This window comes from Pocillopora verrucosa, chromosome 1 (genome assembly GCF_036669915.1).
Source record: "Pocillopora verrucosa isolate sample1 chromosome 1, ASM3666991v2, whole genome shotgun sequence".
Classification (NCBI taxonomy): Eukaryota; Metazoa; Cnidaria; class Anthozoa; order Scleractinia; family Pocilloporidae; genus Pocillopora; species Pocillopora verrucosa.
The window spans coordinates 29005793-29023879 of NC_089312.1; the positions used below are offsets into that span (position 1 = coordinate 29005793).

Below are 18087 nucleotides of genomic sequence, written 5' to 3' on the forward strand. Positions count from 1 at the left end.
GTGACAGAACGGACAGACGATGCTTTGGTGAATATGTACTCAAGCAAAACAAACGACGACTTCTTCAAACTGCGTTCGTTTTGATGTTCGCTATTGTACCTCATTTTGACCATGACTTTGGCTGTGAAATGAAACGATTCAGCGCCGGATCATGACGAGGTTGGTTACACCGCAGTTGGTACGGTTAGGTTTTATGTGTTCTCATTTATAATCGGTTCACTTTCATGGAACCTTTTGAAGGTAACATAAATTCAAGACTTTGTGTTCGGGATGCTTTCATTTGCTGAGCAACATGTTACTAAATCTAAAATCAGTTAAAGGGTTTGAATACCATTCGATTCCGTATAGGGGTTCGAGGCAATTTTGCTGTGGTTGGGGCGAAGTTAAAGGGCATGTAAACCCAAAAAACGTTCATTTTCTTTTCACACAGACGTTTAGTAAATATATCAAGTACACGAAAGGTACCATTCGTTTATTCTCAAAAGTCAATTTTCACTTTGTAAAAGCTCTTCCAAATTCGAAACATTCGCCATCTTGAATGGCGCCATCTTTCCTGTGACGTCAAGGGTGGACCCTCCAAAGTCTCGTTTTATAATCGCGTGAGGCACGAAGGGGTCTTCTCTACAGCCGTTGTTTGCTGGTCTCGTCATGATTTTTTCACTTACAGTTTGCTTCAATATATTCGATTTTTTCGTAATGGTGAAGCGTTGTGTCGTCCAGTTTTGTACTGATTCAAACAAAACTGGGCATACAATGCAAATATTTCCAAATGACGCAAATTTGAAGCGACAGTTTGTGAAATTTGTTCATGTGAAAATAGCCGATTTCGTCGAGCTGTTCGAACGTTCTGTTGTTTGTAGCAGTCATTTTTCTTCCTTGTGCTGACGATTCAGGCCTCACCAGAAGCAAATTATTCGGAAGTATAAAAACGACCCATACAGTCGGCAGACGACGAGGATTCGGAAGCGGCCCCCGGCGACCGAACTAAGAAAGTCAACAGAGAAAGTACAAAATCGATTTACATGAAAACGTTTCGTTAATTAAACAACAATAGCTTTATTGGTTCTCTAAAAACATCTTTTTTCTCATCTAATGAAATATCATGGGGAAGCCAGTTGTTCGGGAGCCAGCGCTGAGCCCGTAAAAGACACTGACATGTCTGAACCTTTGCCTGAATTCGAAACACGTATCAAAGAAAGAGAATTCGTTGATATCAGTGTGTAATAACGTGATCTGGAATTTTGTCGGTTCGATACAAAGAATTCTATATAGGATCCCATAATCAACCCTTATGTTCTATAAGAAAATCCAAGCCAGCCCCGCTTGGTTCTTCCTTTGAGAAACCCTGCAGAGAAACAGCAGAAGAATTTGTGTCACGGTTACAGTGAAAATACATTCAAAGGTCAGTAGGACAATATTCATCATTTTGAGTACAACTTAAAAGATCCTGATTTCAGCTTGCAAAACTATCTTTTCAATATTTCAAATCGAAGCAAACACAAACAGGGTTGGATAATTATGAAGGCCACACAAGGAAATGTACATGATACAACTTGTTTATCGATGGAAATGTTTCTGAGATGAAGGATATTGTTTACCGCACAAGATAGCACAGCGACCCTAAAGTGTTTGCCGAGATATCCCCAACACCAACGAACAAGCTATCTGTAGGCAATTTAGCGAAATTTCCTGCCAGGAAAGAAGCGAAAAACAACTAGCTCTAGTACTGTATTATTAAATCAATGGCAGAAACAACTCAAGTAAATCGATCTCAAAATGTAACAAAACAGATGAAACAGAAAATATTTAGCTTAGTCGTTTCCTGTGTGATTATCTGTGCTTTGCTGCTGCCTGTACGCGTACTTGGCCGTCTCCAGCACCCAGAAATCGAGGCAAATTGACTGAAAACCTGGATGCTCAGTGATACAACTTATCTGGGTTTCAGGCCATTTTGCCACAATTGCCCGATTTTCGTACAACAAACACTTTCATGAGTTGTCGGCATTGGTTGACAAGTTCCACACTCGCACCTTTGATAATTTTATATAAAACACTTTCAGAAGCTCTAGTTAAAAAAAATTATGTTGCATTCCTTTAGATTGTACTCTCGCTTTATTGCATTTTCATGTTAAATACAAATAAATCACAAAGTAAATTAAATACCAGTCTGAGTTTCCGAGACGGTCGCATCGCTGTCGACATGTTCTGTACTGTCTTCGTGCGGATCGCTTCGGTGAACTCTACGCGGCTCATATTGTTAAGGACGTGGCCCAGACTCTCCTGAAGATTCTGGATTATCCCCAGCGCTTTCATTTACTAAGCTTAAGGCATTCGAGTAGCTATCTTCTGAAAAAACATCTTCCGAACTACCGCCACTTACACGAACTCCCACACCAGTTCTACTAAAGAATATGTGTTGCGCAATATTTTGGTTCCACCGCTTACGTCACGACTTCTCACTATTGTTTTTACCGGAAATGGAATTTCAGTTGAAAATGCCGATTTTCTCCTAAAATAAGTCGAATTGGAAACACTAATTTCAAATTCGTTTTCAACGCCACTTTTTACATAGTATAAGAAAAACATGTATTTTGGGTTTACATGCCCTTTAAGGAAAAACAATTGATTCCGCGTGAAATCCACGAGCAACATGATCTAATGGTGGAGTGGCTTTATGCTCTATATGTTTATGTGAACGTAGATTAGTTGGGACAGCTGACTACAGAAAAATACTAAGCTACTAAGAGATACCAGGTGAAACCGATTTGTGCCTTGTCACTGGCGGCCGAGGCTCGTTATGCACAACCGAGGTAAACTATTAAAGGTCGCGGAGAAGAAATATTCAAATTTACTGTAGTTACATAACATGATTTGGGCCAGGAAAAGGGTCCCCAATAGAGACCCGAAAAGGTCCCAGTTTTAACCACGCTGAACTAGCTTGCCACGCTTCATTCGCCTGCTTTTTTGCCCTCGGTGTGGTGTTCGATTCGATCAATTGAGATTACGACGGTCTCTAGTTCCTCTGCCTTTCCAATTTTAAAGCAGCTGGGAAACACATAAATGAATGTTGGTTAACAGCTGTATTTTCAGCGGGACCCATGAATGTGTATCATCACCAGCTGCAACCGTTTTCTTCTGGAAAATCTATACATTACTGCTGTTGCAGGACGACTTAATCGCATCAATATACTCTGAATGTATTCAAGCGTTGCTATCTGCGTCTGAAAAAGTGGTGTTGATTTTGCGGGCCGGGAACAAAACCAGTTGTTTCGCCTGGTTAAATATGTAGATTTGCAAAGGGAAATAAGTATTTGTGGTGCTCTTATAGTTGTTACTTTTCATTTTGTAACATGATAGCTATTTTAAATATGTAAATTTTCCGCTGTAGACTCATCACCATTTCAAACCCAAAGTTCTTTGACTTACACAACAGTGCAACACAAAGGAAATTTACAGCACTGAATAACAAATGCATATAAGTCGTGCATTTTTTCGTCCATCCGCGCACAAAAACCCAATATGCGTCTGCGCAGTTAATATATATCTAGGAAGAGGTAGTGTATGAATTTTCGTTTCGGGGGTAAACCATGCGTGAGTACAAAACATATTACAGCGTCGGTTTTTCGTTAGTTTTCTTGGGATGCTATCATGTTTTAACATATCTTTTTGTGTTTTCGCGATATACATCTTAGCTCCTCAATATCCGTGGCTGTTGTCTTCATCTTGTTGGTTCGCGGGCTCATCCGGGTATTAAACACTTATAATATGATCTCTTCTTTCAGTTACACGTACTGCAATTTAGATAGATTTTTCATCATGAAACAAGGTTCCATAGTGCTTTTCCCGATTACTCGATACAAGCTGGAATAGTCCTACTCGCTATTGCAATTGAAATATAATTTTTTGCTATATAATTCAGTTTCAGAGTGATAATTTCAAGAACTCGCTCAATGAAACGTTTGTACAGTTTCTAATGTGTTATCGCTTACGTATTCCTTAACTGGTTGCTCTTTTATGTTGCAGGTTCAGCAAACAAAATGAGCAGGTTGCACAAGCGGATTATATCAACTCTTCGGTAGGTTCATTGTGCTTGTTAGAGCCGTAAGCTCCATAACTGATATTCTTCTGATTTTAAAGGAATTATTTACCTAGACATTATGTACTGTCAAACGGCTTGTGATTACGACCGAAAACATCGTTTCTTAAGATCTTACGAGGTGATGACTGGAACAGCGAGCCGGAAGACGCAAATCAATGAAGGAATTTATTTTCATTTCCATCTGTTCGGTTGTTTAGATCCAATAAGCTTTTGCATTGATCTCCAAACCATCTTAAGATCAAAGAAAAAAAGTCAATTCTGAATACAGCGGTCACCGTCTGCGTCAACGTACCTTGTAATAGGTGCCAAGTTTGCTCAGATCTCGTTGTTGTAGTCCAGAGAATTAAAAAAAAACAACGGCCAAATCAGGGGGGGGGGGGGAGGGTCGACACCCCGGGTGGGTTCGACACCTCGCGTGGGATCTTATCGGAAGGTACAAATCGTGTTCATACAAAATTAACCGACCTACCTCCAGAGGAAGTAAAATTGGTTCTTCTACCGCAGGTCTAAATTATTTTCACCATTCCTTTCAGAATCCATTCCAACCTGCAATGAGGCAATTTTTCCGCTTAACTAACTGCGTCAATCATCTTCTTGGCCAGATGCCGTCTTTCCTCTTTCTATGCAACAGATTTCTCAACATGATCATCATTTTAACTTTACTCACACCAGCTGCTGTTAATTACTATCGAGCAACCTGGTACATGTTAGACTTGTTCGTTTTTCCAGATGATAAACTTCTCAGCGCATCATTTACGTTTACAGTAAGCTTTGGAACGTTATTCCTAATCATGCTGGTGGGAGATTATATCAAGGAGTCTTTAAATGCGAGAAAAGCAAAAGAAGTGTGGTATCGTGTCCTTTTTTTCCCTCTGGCATTTTTAACCGTTGCAGCTTGGAAAGGTCCATGGATGCTTTTAGATCAAATCACAACGCCTTCTCTTCCAAGTGCCTGTGTTTCTCACGTAATAGGGTTTTTAGTTCTTGTATGCACAAGAACTACCTCATCCATAGTTGCCATGCCGGGTTATTGCTCAAACGAAAGACACATCAACCTATCCGAGAGTATTCTTCAAGGAAAGCATTGTGTAAAGAACACGTCGAACACTATATGCGGTGAAATCGCCGCAAGGATCTTCAATAGTTTCGTTACTGTGTTTATTATCGGAGTTGCAGTGGTGAACTACTGGCGAGGAACTTGGCTTATCATTTTGACCACACTACAATATCTTGACAACGATCTCATCCTATCATCAGTTTTACTGATTATCGTAGGATACAGCATATGGATTGTGTGTTATGTGCTCACTGAGTTCCTGTCAACGATCCCAATGAATCCACCTCATTCCATATTAAACCGTGCCTTGGAGCAGGTCTTTGTTTACATATTGGCATTTGGAGTGGTGTGTTCTTGGGCGGGCATTTGGCTCCTGATGGATGCTTGTCTTCCGTCGGGTAAGTCCATTATATTGTAAGGAAATAGGCGACAAGTTAAACGGGAGGGTTGAAACTTACGAATATATATGCGTGGACGTCTTCTCAGATTAATTTTGCGGGTTTCATTTGGTGGATTTTTCAAATTGTCATTGAACGATCTTCAGCGATGAGAGGCAGCGCCTTGTATCTATATCTATATTGGGGCATATATAACTTTACCATAAGGGGTGAAAAATTCCTTCAGTTTTCTGGACTTCACTCTGTAGCTCACGTTACCAACAAAAACCTTGCACTTGTTAGCAACTACACGGGTTTTCCGGCAAAATCATTACATCTAGTCCGCTGGCTGTCTTAAGTTATCTTAATGCACTTTTCTTTAATATATTTTCAGATCTCCCAGTAACTTATGCACTGATCGGCCATTTTGTATCAATCACTGTCCTTTATGTTTTGCAAGCTTGTATTAATTTGATTGCTTCGCCCACTGGATGTACAGTTCACAACAGTGAGAAGCTTGACGGTTTCGATATGGGAGGCTACTTCGAAAAACCTCACAGGATGGAACCTAAAAAACAGATAGAAAACGGGGCAATCAAGCAACAGTTGATCCGTAATTATGAATCCACTCAACTCAATTAGTCAGTAGCTTTCATCCATGCAACCTTCCTCAAATCTCCGCCAGAATTCTGATAGCATTACCTCGCCGGTACTGAGTGGTTTTGTTTGTGCGTACAGCATCACTATGATTTCAAGTTGGTCGTAATTTGTGGGTTTTTAAAGCCTTCTCACAAAACAATACTCGCCATATCAATTTAATTATAGCGTTGAATTGACAACTACACCGGTAGAACTCAAAGGAAAAAAGAAGCTGGAAGACAACTCCCCATGAATTCACTGACCATATACTGTACCTCATAAATTTAAATCGGGGGAAAAGGAGTTAAATTACAAATAGAAAGGGCAGATCGAATGAAGGGAGAGGCCTGAAGTGGGTAAATATTTCACTTAAAAAGAAAAGGTTCAATTTCTTTCTTGCATTGCTTCTGTCATAAAGTCGTGAAAGAACCACACTCGTATCGTCGATTAAACCTTTTTATTATCTTCTAGTCTCGAAGCTTCAGAAACTATACACAAGTAATTTGATTCAAAGGCGGTAAATCAAAATCAAGTTTTGTCCTTTACACGCGTGACTAATAGTTACATAAGTAAAAATCGATTGAAATACACGTAACTGTTCGTAACAGCTTCAATTTTAATTAAAAGGCTTAAAACTGTCTCTACAGCACGTATTCAAATTCAATGAGATTTGAAATCTCGCGAGACACCTGAGAACAGCGACTGAGGCTGACCGAGGTCTACCAAAAACTTACTATTTGAGCTACAATCCGAACCTCCTATCAGACAGAATCTGCAATTACAGCCTAAATATTTTAGCCGAGCAATGAAGTAATTAATTGGTTAATTAACGAAGTAACTAATTAATTATTCTATTTATATTATTGGCCAAAATCCGCAGTAAAATCGTTTTCCTAGCTATCGTAGAATTTCCCGCTTGCGTTACTGAGTATTCCCTTACACGCTAGTTCAGTTATCTTGGACTGTATACTTTCACTTGATACAGGCTTTACTGTCGACAATTCAACCTTACACGTTCCGTTCTACGATCTATCTAGTTTATTCCATTATCGCTTAAGGTTACAAAAATCGCTATATTTTTTAGCTAACGAGAGAATATCGATTGTTCATATTCCCTTGTTAGCTAAGTAAATCCATTCCCAGATTCGTAATTCCGTGTGTGATTCAAGGCTTGCACACGTTCTACAACGCTTCGTGGGTACTAATATCCTTTCAATCGTGGGTTTACTTCTCAATCATGCTGCTATGTTCCTACGGGCTTAACTACCTATAAATACTTGATTAGATACATCAACGTTCGCAGAACTAATGCCGCAACGCTTTCTGTTACATTCTACTTTGGCGGTAACGAAATAACATCTTAGTTGATAAACATTTAACATTTATATAATAAAACGAAGAAATCAATTTGAGCGAAGAAACGCTTCACGACATTGGTTAAATACGCCACCGATCCTCGTAACCCCATTAAAAACGTCAAGAAAACGCTGTGACTGTTAGAAATGCAACTACAATAGAATACATAATAGACTTACCCAGCGCGAAAATTTAGTACAGGTATTCAGCTTTTGCCTCCAAACGGTAAGCACTTGCTTAAACAACAAACAGGCTAAAAAAAAATTTTGTCAAGATACGAGTAAGAAAACTTTTCAGTTGTCAAAAACTAGATCTACTGACTTTTTTTCGTTTTACTTTCTGCGAGGACATTACTTACGAGATCAAAAGTATACAGCGGCTTAAAAATATCTTCCCACAGCAGCAGTGCGGTTTCTGGGTCGAGTGTTTGCCATTTCACGTTAGATTCGAATTTCTTGAACCCCGGTGGACATTTCATCTTCAATTCTCGCAGCCTCTTTTCCGCTGTCAGCAAGGACGCCTCATCCGTTTTTCCTTGATAATTGTTGTTTTGAATAAGGAGATATCCATTTGCTTCATCTCTTGCTTCCTTCTGTTTGAGGCTATGACGTTTGTCTATGCCCCAACGACTCAATGTGTTTTCGATTTGGCCACTCCGCTGGATTCCAGAAATATCTACTTCTCCTTTCAATTTTGTTTGCTTTGTTAAAGGTGTTACAACTCTTGATTCCTTTTGTTTGAAGCTGTGGCATTTTCCTGTGCTCCACGTACTTAATCTTTTTTCAGTGTGGCAACTCAGCGAGAGTCCAGAAACATCCGTTTCTCCCCTCATTTTCGCCTGCTTAATTAAAGATAATCCCATTTTGACCGAAGCTCGTCGAATTCGCGAGGTGAATGCTTTCCAGGTAGAACGCAGAACGCATATCTGTGATGAAGAGATTCAGTAACCATGACACTAGAAAAATTGACAATCCTTTCGGTAAACATCAATGGATCTCGTTTCCATGTTAAGACATGAAAATATCTCAAAACACAGTCTCCTGATCCGTTCCATTTCCTGAACTCGTGATGGAAAACGTGAGAATTAGTGGCTCTCCAGATGAAATTCTTTCACTTTTTCCAAAAGGTTCTCTCAATCATGACCTATTAATAATCCAACTCACAACCTGTAAAAAGGCCAGTTATGCTGTATTCCGTTGGAATGTGCGAGGAAATGTTGTAAAATCATGACCCAATTATATAAGAACATCGCAAGATTTCCAAGACCGAAGTCTCATAATTGCATAAGAATTTAGTATGTTTTACATAATATCAGAGTTCTTAATTCAGTTATGCAATGAATTTAATAATCAGCAAAAATCAGAGTAAGAGTCTGACTCTTTACCTCAATTCGTGTAATCGCAACAATTGAAACAGAATGGTCCCAACATCAAAACAAATTTTTACAACAGAATTCGAAAGTACCGAAGCAATTACACTAAACTGAATTATTCGCCTCAGGCTCAATGAATATTGTTGAATAATCCTCGAGACGAAGTCAAAGGGGAATAATCGTTTTAGTGTAATTGCTCTAGTGATTGCGGTGTGCGCACTCTGATTGCGTTGCATCGTGGTAGCTTCATTTTCAAAATGGCGCTGAAAGCAGCAGAAATCGGCAGATTTTAACTGAACATTCCGTAAAAGTTAGGCCGTTCCTTTTTACTTTCACCATAGGTAAATGTAATTTGATTTATTCTGAACGTGTTAAAGTAATTTTTGTACGTATTTGTCGCGTATTCTATTGTTCACAGGGACAAACGCAATCACTGCTTTTCAGTAAGTAATTTGAGACCGGTTTTCGAGAAGGTCAAATTTGATGTACGTCGTAGTTTGGAGCCTTTCAAAGATTTGGATGGCCGCTTTGATCCTTCTTCAACAGCTCTGACCAAACGCTCTCAAAAGCTCTGCAACAGTACATGTGTTTCTCGCATTTTAAGTGCCAGTGTTTGAGACCGATTATGGCCGAGGAGAGGCCTATTGTTGCGTCACACAATATTACCATCGCATACTCAATTGTGTTGTAAATCTACTTTCTAAGTAAAAGGAAATTTTCTAATGGCGAGTGTTGTATGGTAAATCTACTATCTTGATCACTGAATGAAGGACAGATGAATTAGAGCTATGAAAGGAGTCACTGAGACCAATGAATAACTCTACAGTGCACACAGCGACACGCCGGATAAGCCGGAAAGCAGAAGGCAATCGGTCGTTAAAAGGTGTTGATAGGCTTGTGCGATTCTGCCATTCGCTTGCCTTTTTAAATCTTCTGACCTCAAAGCTTAGCTGTTATTAGGATATCTTTAAATGACTTTTGTTTGCGATGTGATACTAAAGGTTAGTTTAAAGGTGTCATTTCTCCACCTGTGTGTTCTTGGTCTTCTTGAGGTTTGGCGAAGCCGTATGAGATTGTGTTACAGGAACAGCAACAGACAGTGAATCCCTATTACATTCCACGTTTATTCACGCTATCTCTCTGCCACTAGAGATGCTCACTCGACCGCGACAGGATGCAAATAACTCGCGTTTCGTTTTACGACCATGATGCAACGCAATCAGAGTGAGCACACCGCCCGAGGTGATCAAAATAATAATAATAATACCGGTAATAATGACTGCCTCGCGAAATGATAAATTTGAAAGAAGAAAATGCACCTCTGAACAGCACAAAAGATGTTTACGAGTTTGGCGTGACACTTTTCAAAGAGAAAGATATGAGGGTTTTGCTGATGGAATTAAGTGAACCTATTCAATTCTGGTTCAAAAACTGGCTGCTTATCCCGATACTCGTTATCCAAACAATTGCAGCAGAGTTTACAATTTTCAATTTACAATACGAATGTAGCATAATTGTTAAATAACGCGATTCATATCAAACTTACGCTTGACATCTGCCTCTACATATTTTCGTGACATGTCACGCAGTCCGTGGTTAGTCAACGCGCTAATTTTCGAACATATTCTCTAATACACTGAAAAAGAGAAAAGGATAAGATTTCAAAGAAGGCTCCTTGATTGGTTGTTGCCTATTTGGACTTCGCCCCCTGTGTGTGGAAAACGCGGTAAGATGCAGGTTGTTCACAAGGAACGAACATGCTATGGGTTAAGTCCAAAGCAGCTAAAAGTTAATTTCATTTGTAGAGTCAAAACGCAGGAGAATTGCGTGAAAAATTCACTATCAGTAGCATTTAGTTCCATGATAATTTTTCTCAGAAGGGTTGGACAATGTGGTCAGAATACGTGATAATATATAGATTTAGCCAAGCCTAAAAGCGCTTAACGCATTTTTTTTCCCTGCACGTCTCCAGGGCACAACGCCTTTCCCCGGCCAGGACTAGAACCCAGGTCGTCCGACTCGGAGCCTAGTGCACTGACCACTGGACTACTGAACAAAGCCGTGGCGTTAGCGTGCCCGCGGTACAGTTGACCACGCATGTTAAAAGCAGCACCTTGTACGGTCGTACGGTCGTACATCCAAATTTTTTCGGCTTGATGGGTTACTACTATTTTGTATAATTATGGGGCTACGCTCTGCGAGCTCCGTTAAAATGCAGGTTGTTTACCAGGAAATGGCACGTGATGGAGCGAAGTCTAATGTGGCTAAGTGGAATTTAACTGGTGGAAGACAATTCAAGTACATGAAAAAATGGCGAAATGTTCATGTAGTGCAATAATTGAGTATGTTCTGATTGGTCTCGTCACGCAACGCACTCACTCTCTAACGGAGATTGTAAGGCGTTATGTGACAAAGCCAAACGACGGCACAGTGAGCGTAGCACCGATGCATTTTATTTTTGCTCAGAATTATTCAGACAATAGAGACAATAGACCACAAAATACCTGTGAGAGTCTGGATAAATAAGGTTTTTTTTCTTTCTCTTAAAGTGAAGTAATGCGATATTTTCGTTCTTTTGAAAGTAATGAAAATACTAGGAACAGAAAGTGTCCCATCTCGACCTACCTGACTAAAAAAGTAACTCTTGCATGCTACGCATGCCTATGTTTTAAACCCGTTTCACTTTTTTCATCATTTTTTTTTTCCATCGAACTGTCTTCATCGTCTTCAGGAAGAGGATTTCTGTCCATTCAGCGTTAAAGAAAGCGTAACAAAGCGGGAGGAAGAGTACGAGGAAGCTTAATGATTCGGGGAAGGAAAAAACTACTCTTTTAAAATTTCCTATCATGAGTTTCAAAACAATTCATTGATTGAAGAAAACCAACAGCTCCGTGGACAGAAAAGGAAAGCTGAACTGGACTCAGCCACAGAGTAGGCAAAGAGACTAAAAATTGAGCAGAAGCTTGAGGGTGTCATTAGGGATTCGGAAGAAAGAAAAAAAAAAGAGTTGAAAGAAAATTCAGGAGATTAGAGGAAAAAGCAGCAAGAATGCAAAAGAAGGACAAGGAGGTCCAAACAAAAGAAAAAATTCACCAATTTCCAAACATCACTAGGCAAGGAAAGGGCGAGGATTTAAAGAAGACTGCCACCCTGTTCGCCATACTTCAGACCTACGATTTTATTGCCACCAAGGTTTTAAGTATTTGAGCGTAGCAGTATGAAACTATATCTTGGGTAGAAGAGGGAGAATTACAACTACAGAAAACTGAACCAAAAGAACTGACTGACAGTGATATTGATGACATCAATATGTGGAGGGCTTACTTAAAAGACAAATTTTATACATCTAATGAATCCTGGCATGAGTTGACCATAAAGTGTAAAGACATGTCCACTAAATATAAAATATGCAAACACCTAGTACACCAAGGGAGACAGAAGGACTAAAAATTTCTTTCAAAGAGAGTCTTGAGGAACAGATGAAAAGGCTACAAAAAATGGAGTATTGGACGACGCTGCTACTGTTTACCCTTCAATTTTCACCTTCTTTCAGCATGCTGTCAACACTTGGGGCATCTGTTTCTACCTTCCTTCATTTACCATCATCCACATCACTGTTAGTAGTTGGCATGTCTACACCAAGCTTAGAAACACCTTGAAAACTGGCCTGAAAATCATTGCTGACACAGGGCTGATGTAAATCATCGTCTGGGGAGTCGGGATCTTAAAAAATATCTTGTTCTTCTTCAACTTACCAACTTACCTGGCCCCCGTTTCTACTCCTTCAGCACCTCTAATAATACCATTAGTCTCTCCTTCTCTTACATCTTGTCTCCTCTGGTACAACCGTAGATTATTGAAATGGACCACTCTGGACCTCCTCGAGTGCCCTTGAACTTCCTTGACAAGATGTGAACCGTTTTACAATCTCGTACAATATCGCCCCTGCCACTGTCTGTGAAACTTGCTTCCTTATCTTAGTTCCAACTGTGGCGTGTAGCGCAGGACAAGATTACCAGGTTAAAAAACCGTGTACCTCACTCCCTTGTCATGGGTATCCTTCTGGCGTCGCTAAGCAGCCTAAAGGTTCTGCCTAACATCTCGATATTCTTCTTGAAGATCCTCTTGAACATCAGCAACGAAGTCAGTGTAGGAACGTTAATTGTATTGTCTTTGTCTTTACCCACCATCACATCCAAAGGTATCCTCATCTCTTTTCCAAGCACGAGCACAAACGGGGTGTGCTCCGTGTAGGAATTATCACTACTGTGATAGGCCATCATACAGACATTAAGGTGTTCATCCCATGTAACTGGACTACCTGAAACTTTAGCTTTCAACATGCCCTTTAAAGTCTTGTGCAGATTCTCGACTTGGCTGTCGCACTCGGACTGATAAGTGCTCGTGCGCGTTTTGTTAACACTTAACTGCTGGCAAATCTCCAAGAATATCTTAGACTCGAAATTTCGGTCATGATCGCCATGAATGCTGTCAGGCACTTTTGAGCAGGTTATGGCACGCTGGTTGAAGATTGCAAACGCCTCCGCCCATTTGGTTAAACTGCACTGAACTGTTAAGATGTAGCAGTCTCCTCTCCGAGACCGTGGCAAGGACCAATATGAATGCAACGCATGGGGTTGCCAGAGGGAAATGACTGCAGTGGTACTCTGGGTTTTGCTTGCTTTTTGCTTACTTGGCACATCTCAAGAAAAAAACCGTTCAGTCCCTCTCGTACATTTAATTGAAATTCTTATAAGGAACTTCGCAGAAAAGATGCCATTTACGAGGTATTTGCTTTTTGAAATGGGTTTTGTCGAAACAGGTATAGACACATGGCTGGGTATGAGGAATTTGTAAAAGACCTTGGGATTAGTATTGAATGGAAAATCAATAAGGACACCAAGAAGTTGTAGTACAGAGATCTTACAGGGTCTGAAAAACTCTTGCCTTTTCAACACATAAATTTCTATTCACTATTATCAGAATGCCATGACGCGAATAAGCTGCAAGCCCTTTGGAGTAGTTTCACGAATATTATAGGTGATCTTAAACTAGATTACATAACATATTACGCTATAAATGACTGTAAATATACGAAAATCATATATGTGAACTGCGGATAAAGAAATGAATATGGAAGGGATCTCTGCATTAATGAACACTATTTGAGCAGTAGCAAAAAATTTTTTAGGCCTTATTTTAACTACCACTTAAGTAGTGTTCATGACTGCGAAGATCGCTTCCCTATTCAGATTATGCCATCTCTAACTGTAGAAGTTGTGTAGAATAATTTCGCGATACCTGTGAAATATGTTTCTTGTATACAGTATTCGAGTAGTCTTTTTCACAATGACGACCGCATCAGTTACAACAGAATCACAGACTGAAATACGTGGGTATTTTATACCTACATGTTTACATTGTATGTAAATAATGCAAGTACAATAATTCTTCATCAACTATTCATGGATACAGAAAAATCAACGTACATGTGTTAAAGCAAATGTATTAATGACGGAACACATATTTGTATCCACATATGTTGCTATCTCCACGGACAAATGTAAGGCGAGTTATTTTCAACGCATGGCCTCCATTCGTAAAATTTCTTACTGTACCCATTGAAATGAATTTTAACCATGTTCCTCACTTTTTCATCCTGTGTTGTCTCTACTGGATAAATGTTTCTATCCGTAGTTTATTTTTTTTTTGTAATTCTTAGGCTTAGCTTCGGCGAGTTCGTCAATAAAATTCTTCGGAATCTTACGCTCCCGCTTCGCTCTGTTGTCCGTCTTTTAAACATTGGCGCTCTTTGCATATCCAATAACACTGCACATGTCAGGTGAGTAATGTGTTCAGCTTTCTATGGGATAAGTTTAATATGCCTCGAATGTTATTAGTGAAAAAAATCAGTCCCTGACAATCTGCACTTCATGACGAAAGAACGCATTTCAACTGAATGCCGCTATTCAAAATAATCACAATTGACCGATCAGAACAAATGCGATTATCACCAGGAACCAACGAGAACTCAGATGTTATTGAGAGTGACTAGAATGATGTAACATTCTGGACTTATTAAACATTCCATTCGCAGTGTTATGCTAACTGTTTCCGTAGGGAACAAACCAGAACGCATATGCAGCGAGGGATTCTGGTACGCGTCAGGAGTTCCGTTGTCACCTTTCGGACGATAAGTGTTAAAACTCGCCAGATCGAAGTCTTAATTTTCTCATCCTATAATTCCATTCCTTGCGATTTATGACAAGGTAAAACCTTGTTAATAGGTTTTTTCAATGACATCACATGTTTATTGAATAAAGTTCGTACCCGAGCTGGCGCCTTGTCAGAGTTCTTGTCTGAAGCGCTAAATTTAAACTGTTTAACAAGGGATACCCAACTCGAGATGGTTGAAGCTAGAGCAAGCAAAAGGAAGAAACTTATTACGCTGGTTACTGCAATTGACGTTTTCTGTGATCTAGCACTGAACGTTGAACGTACTTGTTTTATGTGAAAAAGAAGCAGATATTTTGAGATACTATCTAGGCATACTCCAATAGATCATAAGTAACAACAGGTAAATATGCGTGTGGGATCCAGCTCACCAAATAAATGCTTGTAGATGGGTATCATTGACGCATTACATCTTTTGAATGCTCCTTGTCTTGCTTTATTTAAACTGCACTATAATCAGTTAACATAGTTTCGACACTAGTTACTTAAACCTACAAACCAAGTTTAGTAAAATGTTCCTTACAATAAAGCTGCCTATAAAAAACATTAACACACTCCAAAAACATTCATTAGCTTGAGATCTTGAAATGCTTTGGAAAAAGTTATAAATCTCATAAAGAGTTTAAATGTATCTAAGAAAGAACCGAGACTAGTCAAAAGTTATTTTAGATTAAACATACTGGCATAGCAACAACTAGTACAAATTCAGTCCGTAGAGACGTTCGTCACAAGAAAAAAAGGTAAACAAAAAAGAAGCAAATACAAAAAACGAATGAGCACGAATCTTAAGAGCAGAGGGAAGAAACAAAAAAATTGATTTAAACATACTTTGGAAAAAATTACTTTTTTGCGCTCCTCTTTAAGGGAAAAAAAATCCATTTGTTAATTTATTACTTTTATTTGCACTGGAATGTTCCGGTGTGAAAGAAAACAAACGATGACAAAGAAATAAACCAACATAAACAAAAATCGAAGCCTTAACTTCGAAAAGTTGACTTGAAATAATTCTAAACAAGAAAAACACGTTGTTGCTTCGCTTAAAACCACTCTCCTGTTAAAGGTGATATAATTCAAAACTAATTTGATTTCAATCTGTACTCTAAGCAAGACTTTCACTAAAGTAATGGATGCAAATAATTCGTTCCTTCTCCTTGTTTGATTGTTTTTGTTTTGTTTCTCACCTATTTTGCTCTTTTTGCATTTGTGTATAAGTTGATAGTCGCGCCGAGAATGTAGGGGAGACGCAATTTTGTTTTGGTTAGGAGTAGTACAGTTTACTCCAATGAAACCTTTATGCACCACTTCCAGCAAGAAAAAAAATTCCGTCTCTTTTGCATTATTGGCGCAACTATTTTGATATAGACAGGTACAAAAAGAACCAAAAAAAAGGGGAGAAAACAAACAAACACAAGAAAACTAAGTTATTTGCATCTCACCACCTTAAATCTACTCAAACTATTTGTAGGAAATGGTCGTCAACATTTTAGTCTGAGGGATATCATGACATAATGACTCTCCCCACTCCCTTTCTACTTGCATCCACATTCAGTGATGATGTGCATCTCCTTCTCTTTGTGATCACCCGTGTGAACATGTTCTGTGGTGTAGTTGGTGGCGATACAAGCCCTCTCGCGAAAAACCAAGCAGTGCTGGCTACAATACTTGTTCCTGTATTGGAACAGATAAATAAATATATAAGTTGAAACGTTATTGGTGACGTCATCCACGTGCTTGTCCTATAATAGATCATAATTAGGAACCAACCAAAATGCCTGTATCACTCAGCTTATCATAATAATTGCTGATTCTGCTTTCAAATGGTTTACAACCGCTGCCACAGACTCTGTCAACGAAATGCATAAAATTGCCTCAAAAGATAAATTATATGGAATGGAGCGACTCACCCAAAGAAACAGCGAACACAACTCCTGGGGCAACCAGTACCGACACACGTTCCAACATCTTTTTCCTGAAAATAATCTCAACATTGCATGAAGGAACAAACTTGTCGATCTTTTCATGCCAATGTATTTACAAGTATGCTTAAAATTCTAATCGTCTTTCATTCTTTTTTATGTCCTTCAGTAATATTTTTTTACTTTTCGTTTACTACTGGTTTTTCATTTAAGAAGGATGCACTTTTTTGGAACAGCTTCTTAACCATTAAGCTCTTAAGACCGAGATGCCTATTGTCATCATTTTTTTTCTTTAAGATATATCAGTACGTTATAGGAAGTTACGTGTTCGTTCCACCTTGTCTTTATTTCGTCTTATTCATTAATTATTTCACTTTTTTTAGCTCAGTGTACTTCTTAACTGTCGTCACTGCTTGGTTTATCACCTTCTCGTCGCATGAAAGACTTTGGAAGACTTTGACTCTTGCCGGAGTGAAATTTTTCAACTTTTTAAGGCACTAGTTTACTGAGTCAATGGAGTGAAATTTGGTCTGAAATCATACGCCTGATTTCAAAATCCAACGAGCGCTTAGCTCATGTTTGATTTGAAATCACAAGTATGATTTCAGACCAAAATTGCACAACATGAAGTTCGATTACCACTTTTTCACATCTATTTCGAAATCGCAACATTCAGTCGCTCGAATACAGGTTTTTTATTATTGATATGTACAAATGTTTTATTAATCCAGTATTTAGCTGGTTTGTAAAAAGTTGCAAAAGTTGTCTTTTATTTTCCTGCAATTTGATTGGTTTCTTCGAGCAAGCCTTTAAATCTTACTGATTGTCTTAGTAAAGTTCTCTCATTGGCTAGGAAAAAGAGGCGATTTAGAGCATAAAATGATGCGACTCGTGAATAAATGGCACCAATGAGAGCCAATCAGATTGCAAGGATTACCAGTGATTTCAAAATGGATGTAATGAAAACAAAAATATTTCCGGCAACCTATTTAAATAATTAGGTAAGTGAACTAACTTACGGTCTTAAACTTTGTTTT

At 39.0% G+C, this 18087-nt stretch overlaps 2 protein-coding genes and 1 long non-coding RNA gene across 30 annotated transcripts in view; 1 reads left to right on the plus strand and 2 right to left on the minus strand.

Annotated features, from left to right (window-relative positions):
- The first annotated feature begins 20 nt into the window (after nt 1-20).
- LOC131780884 (uncharacterized) lies at nt 21-7543 on the plus strand. Of its 5 annotated transcripts, none has more exons than XM_066160450.1 (4): nt 21-178; nt 4024-4075; nt 4633-5554; nt 5928-7543. In XM_066160450.1, the coding sequence occupies exons 3-4, from the start codon at nt 4651-4653 to the stop codon at nt 6173-6175; spliced, it is 1152 nt and encodes a 383-aa protein (XP_066016547.1). In that variant the 5' UTR covers nt 21-178; nt 4024-4075; nt 4633-4650; the 3' UTR covers nt 6176-7543. The 5 variants fall into 5 exon arrangements, with proteins under 5 accessions (XP_066016547.1, XP_066016544.1, XP_066016541.1 ...); XM_066160447.1 differs by having other exon boundaries at nt 21-159; nt 3920-4075; XM_066160444.1 differs by having other exon boundaries at nt 21-159.
- Nucleotides 1032-2054, minus strand: LOC131780922 (uncharacterized). Its single transcript, XR_009339918.2, has 2 exons — nt 1599-2054; nt 1032-1345 (listed from the first exon to the last, which is right to left on the minus strand). It is a non-coding gene; the product is annotated as an uncharacterized lncRNA (long non-coding RNA).
- Nucleotides 7544-15545: 8002 nt separating the features above from the next.
- The window catches only part of LOC131780888 (uncharacterized), a 40943-nt gene continuing 38401 nt past the window's right edge, over nt 15546-18087 (minus strand). For all 24 annotated transcript variants that reach the window (XM_066166183.1, XM_066166192.1, XM_059097501.2 and 21 more), the window contains 2 exons: nt 17039-17103; nt 15546-16802 (listed from right to left, as the gene is read on the minus strand). In XM_066166183.1, coding sequence (XP_066022280.1) covers nt 16664-16802; nt 17039-17103 — 204 coding nt within the window. In that variant the 3' untranslated portion in view covers nt 15546-16663. The remainder of the gene's footprint in view (nt 16803-17038; nt 17104-18087) is intronic.

Bases quoted from the DNA above. Each gene is read 5' to 3' on its own strand.
- LOC131780884 (XM_066160444.1), top strand. The intron at 4,076-4,632 runs GTAGGTTCATTG...CATTCCTTTCAG, and splicing joins CGGATTATATCAACTCTTCG to AATCCATTCCAACCTGCAAT. The intron at 5,555-5,927 runs GTAAGTCCATTA...ATATATTTTCAG, and splicing joins GGATGCTTGTCTTCCGTCGG to ATCTCCCAGTAACTTATGCA.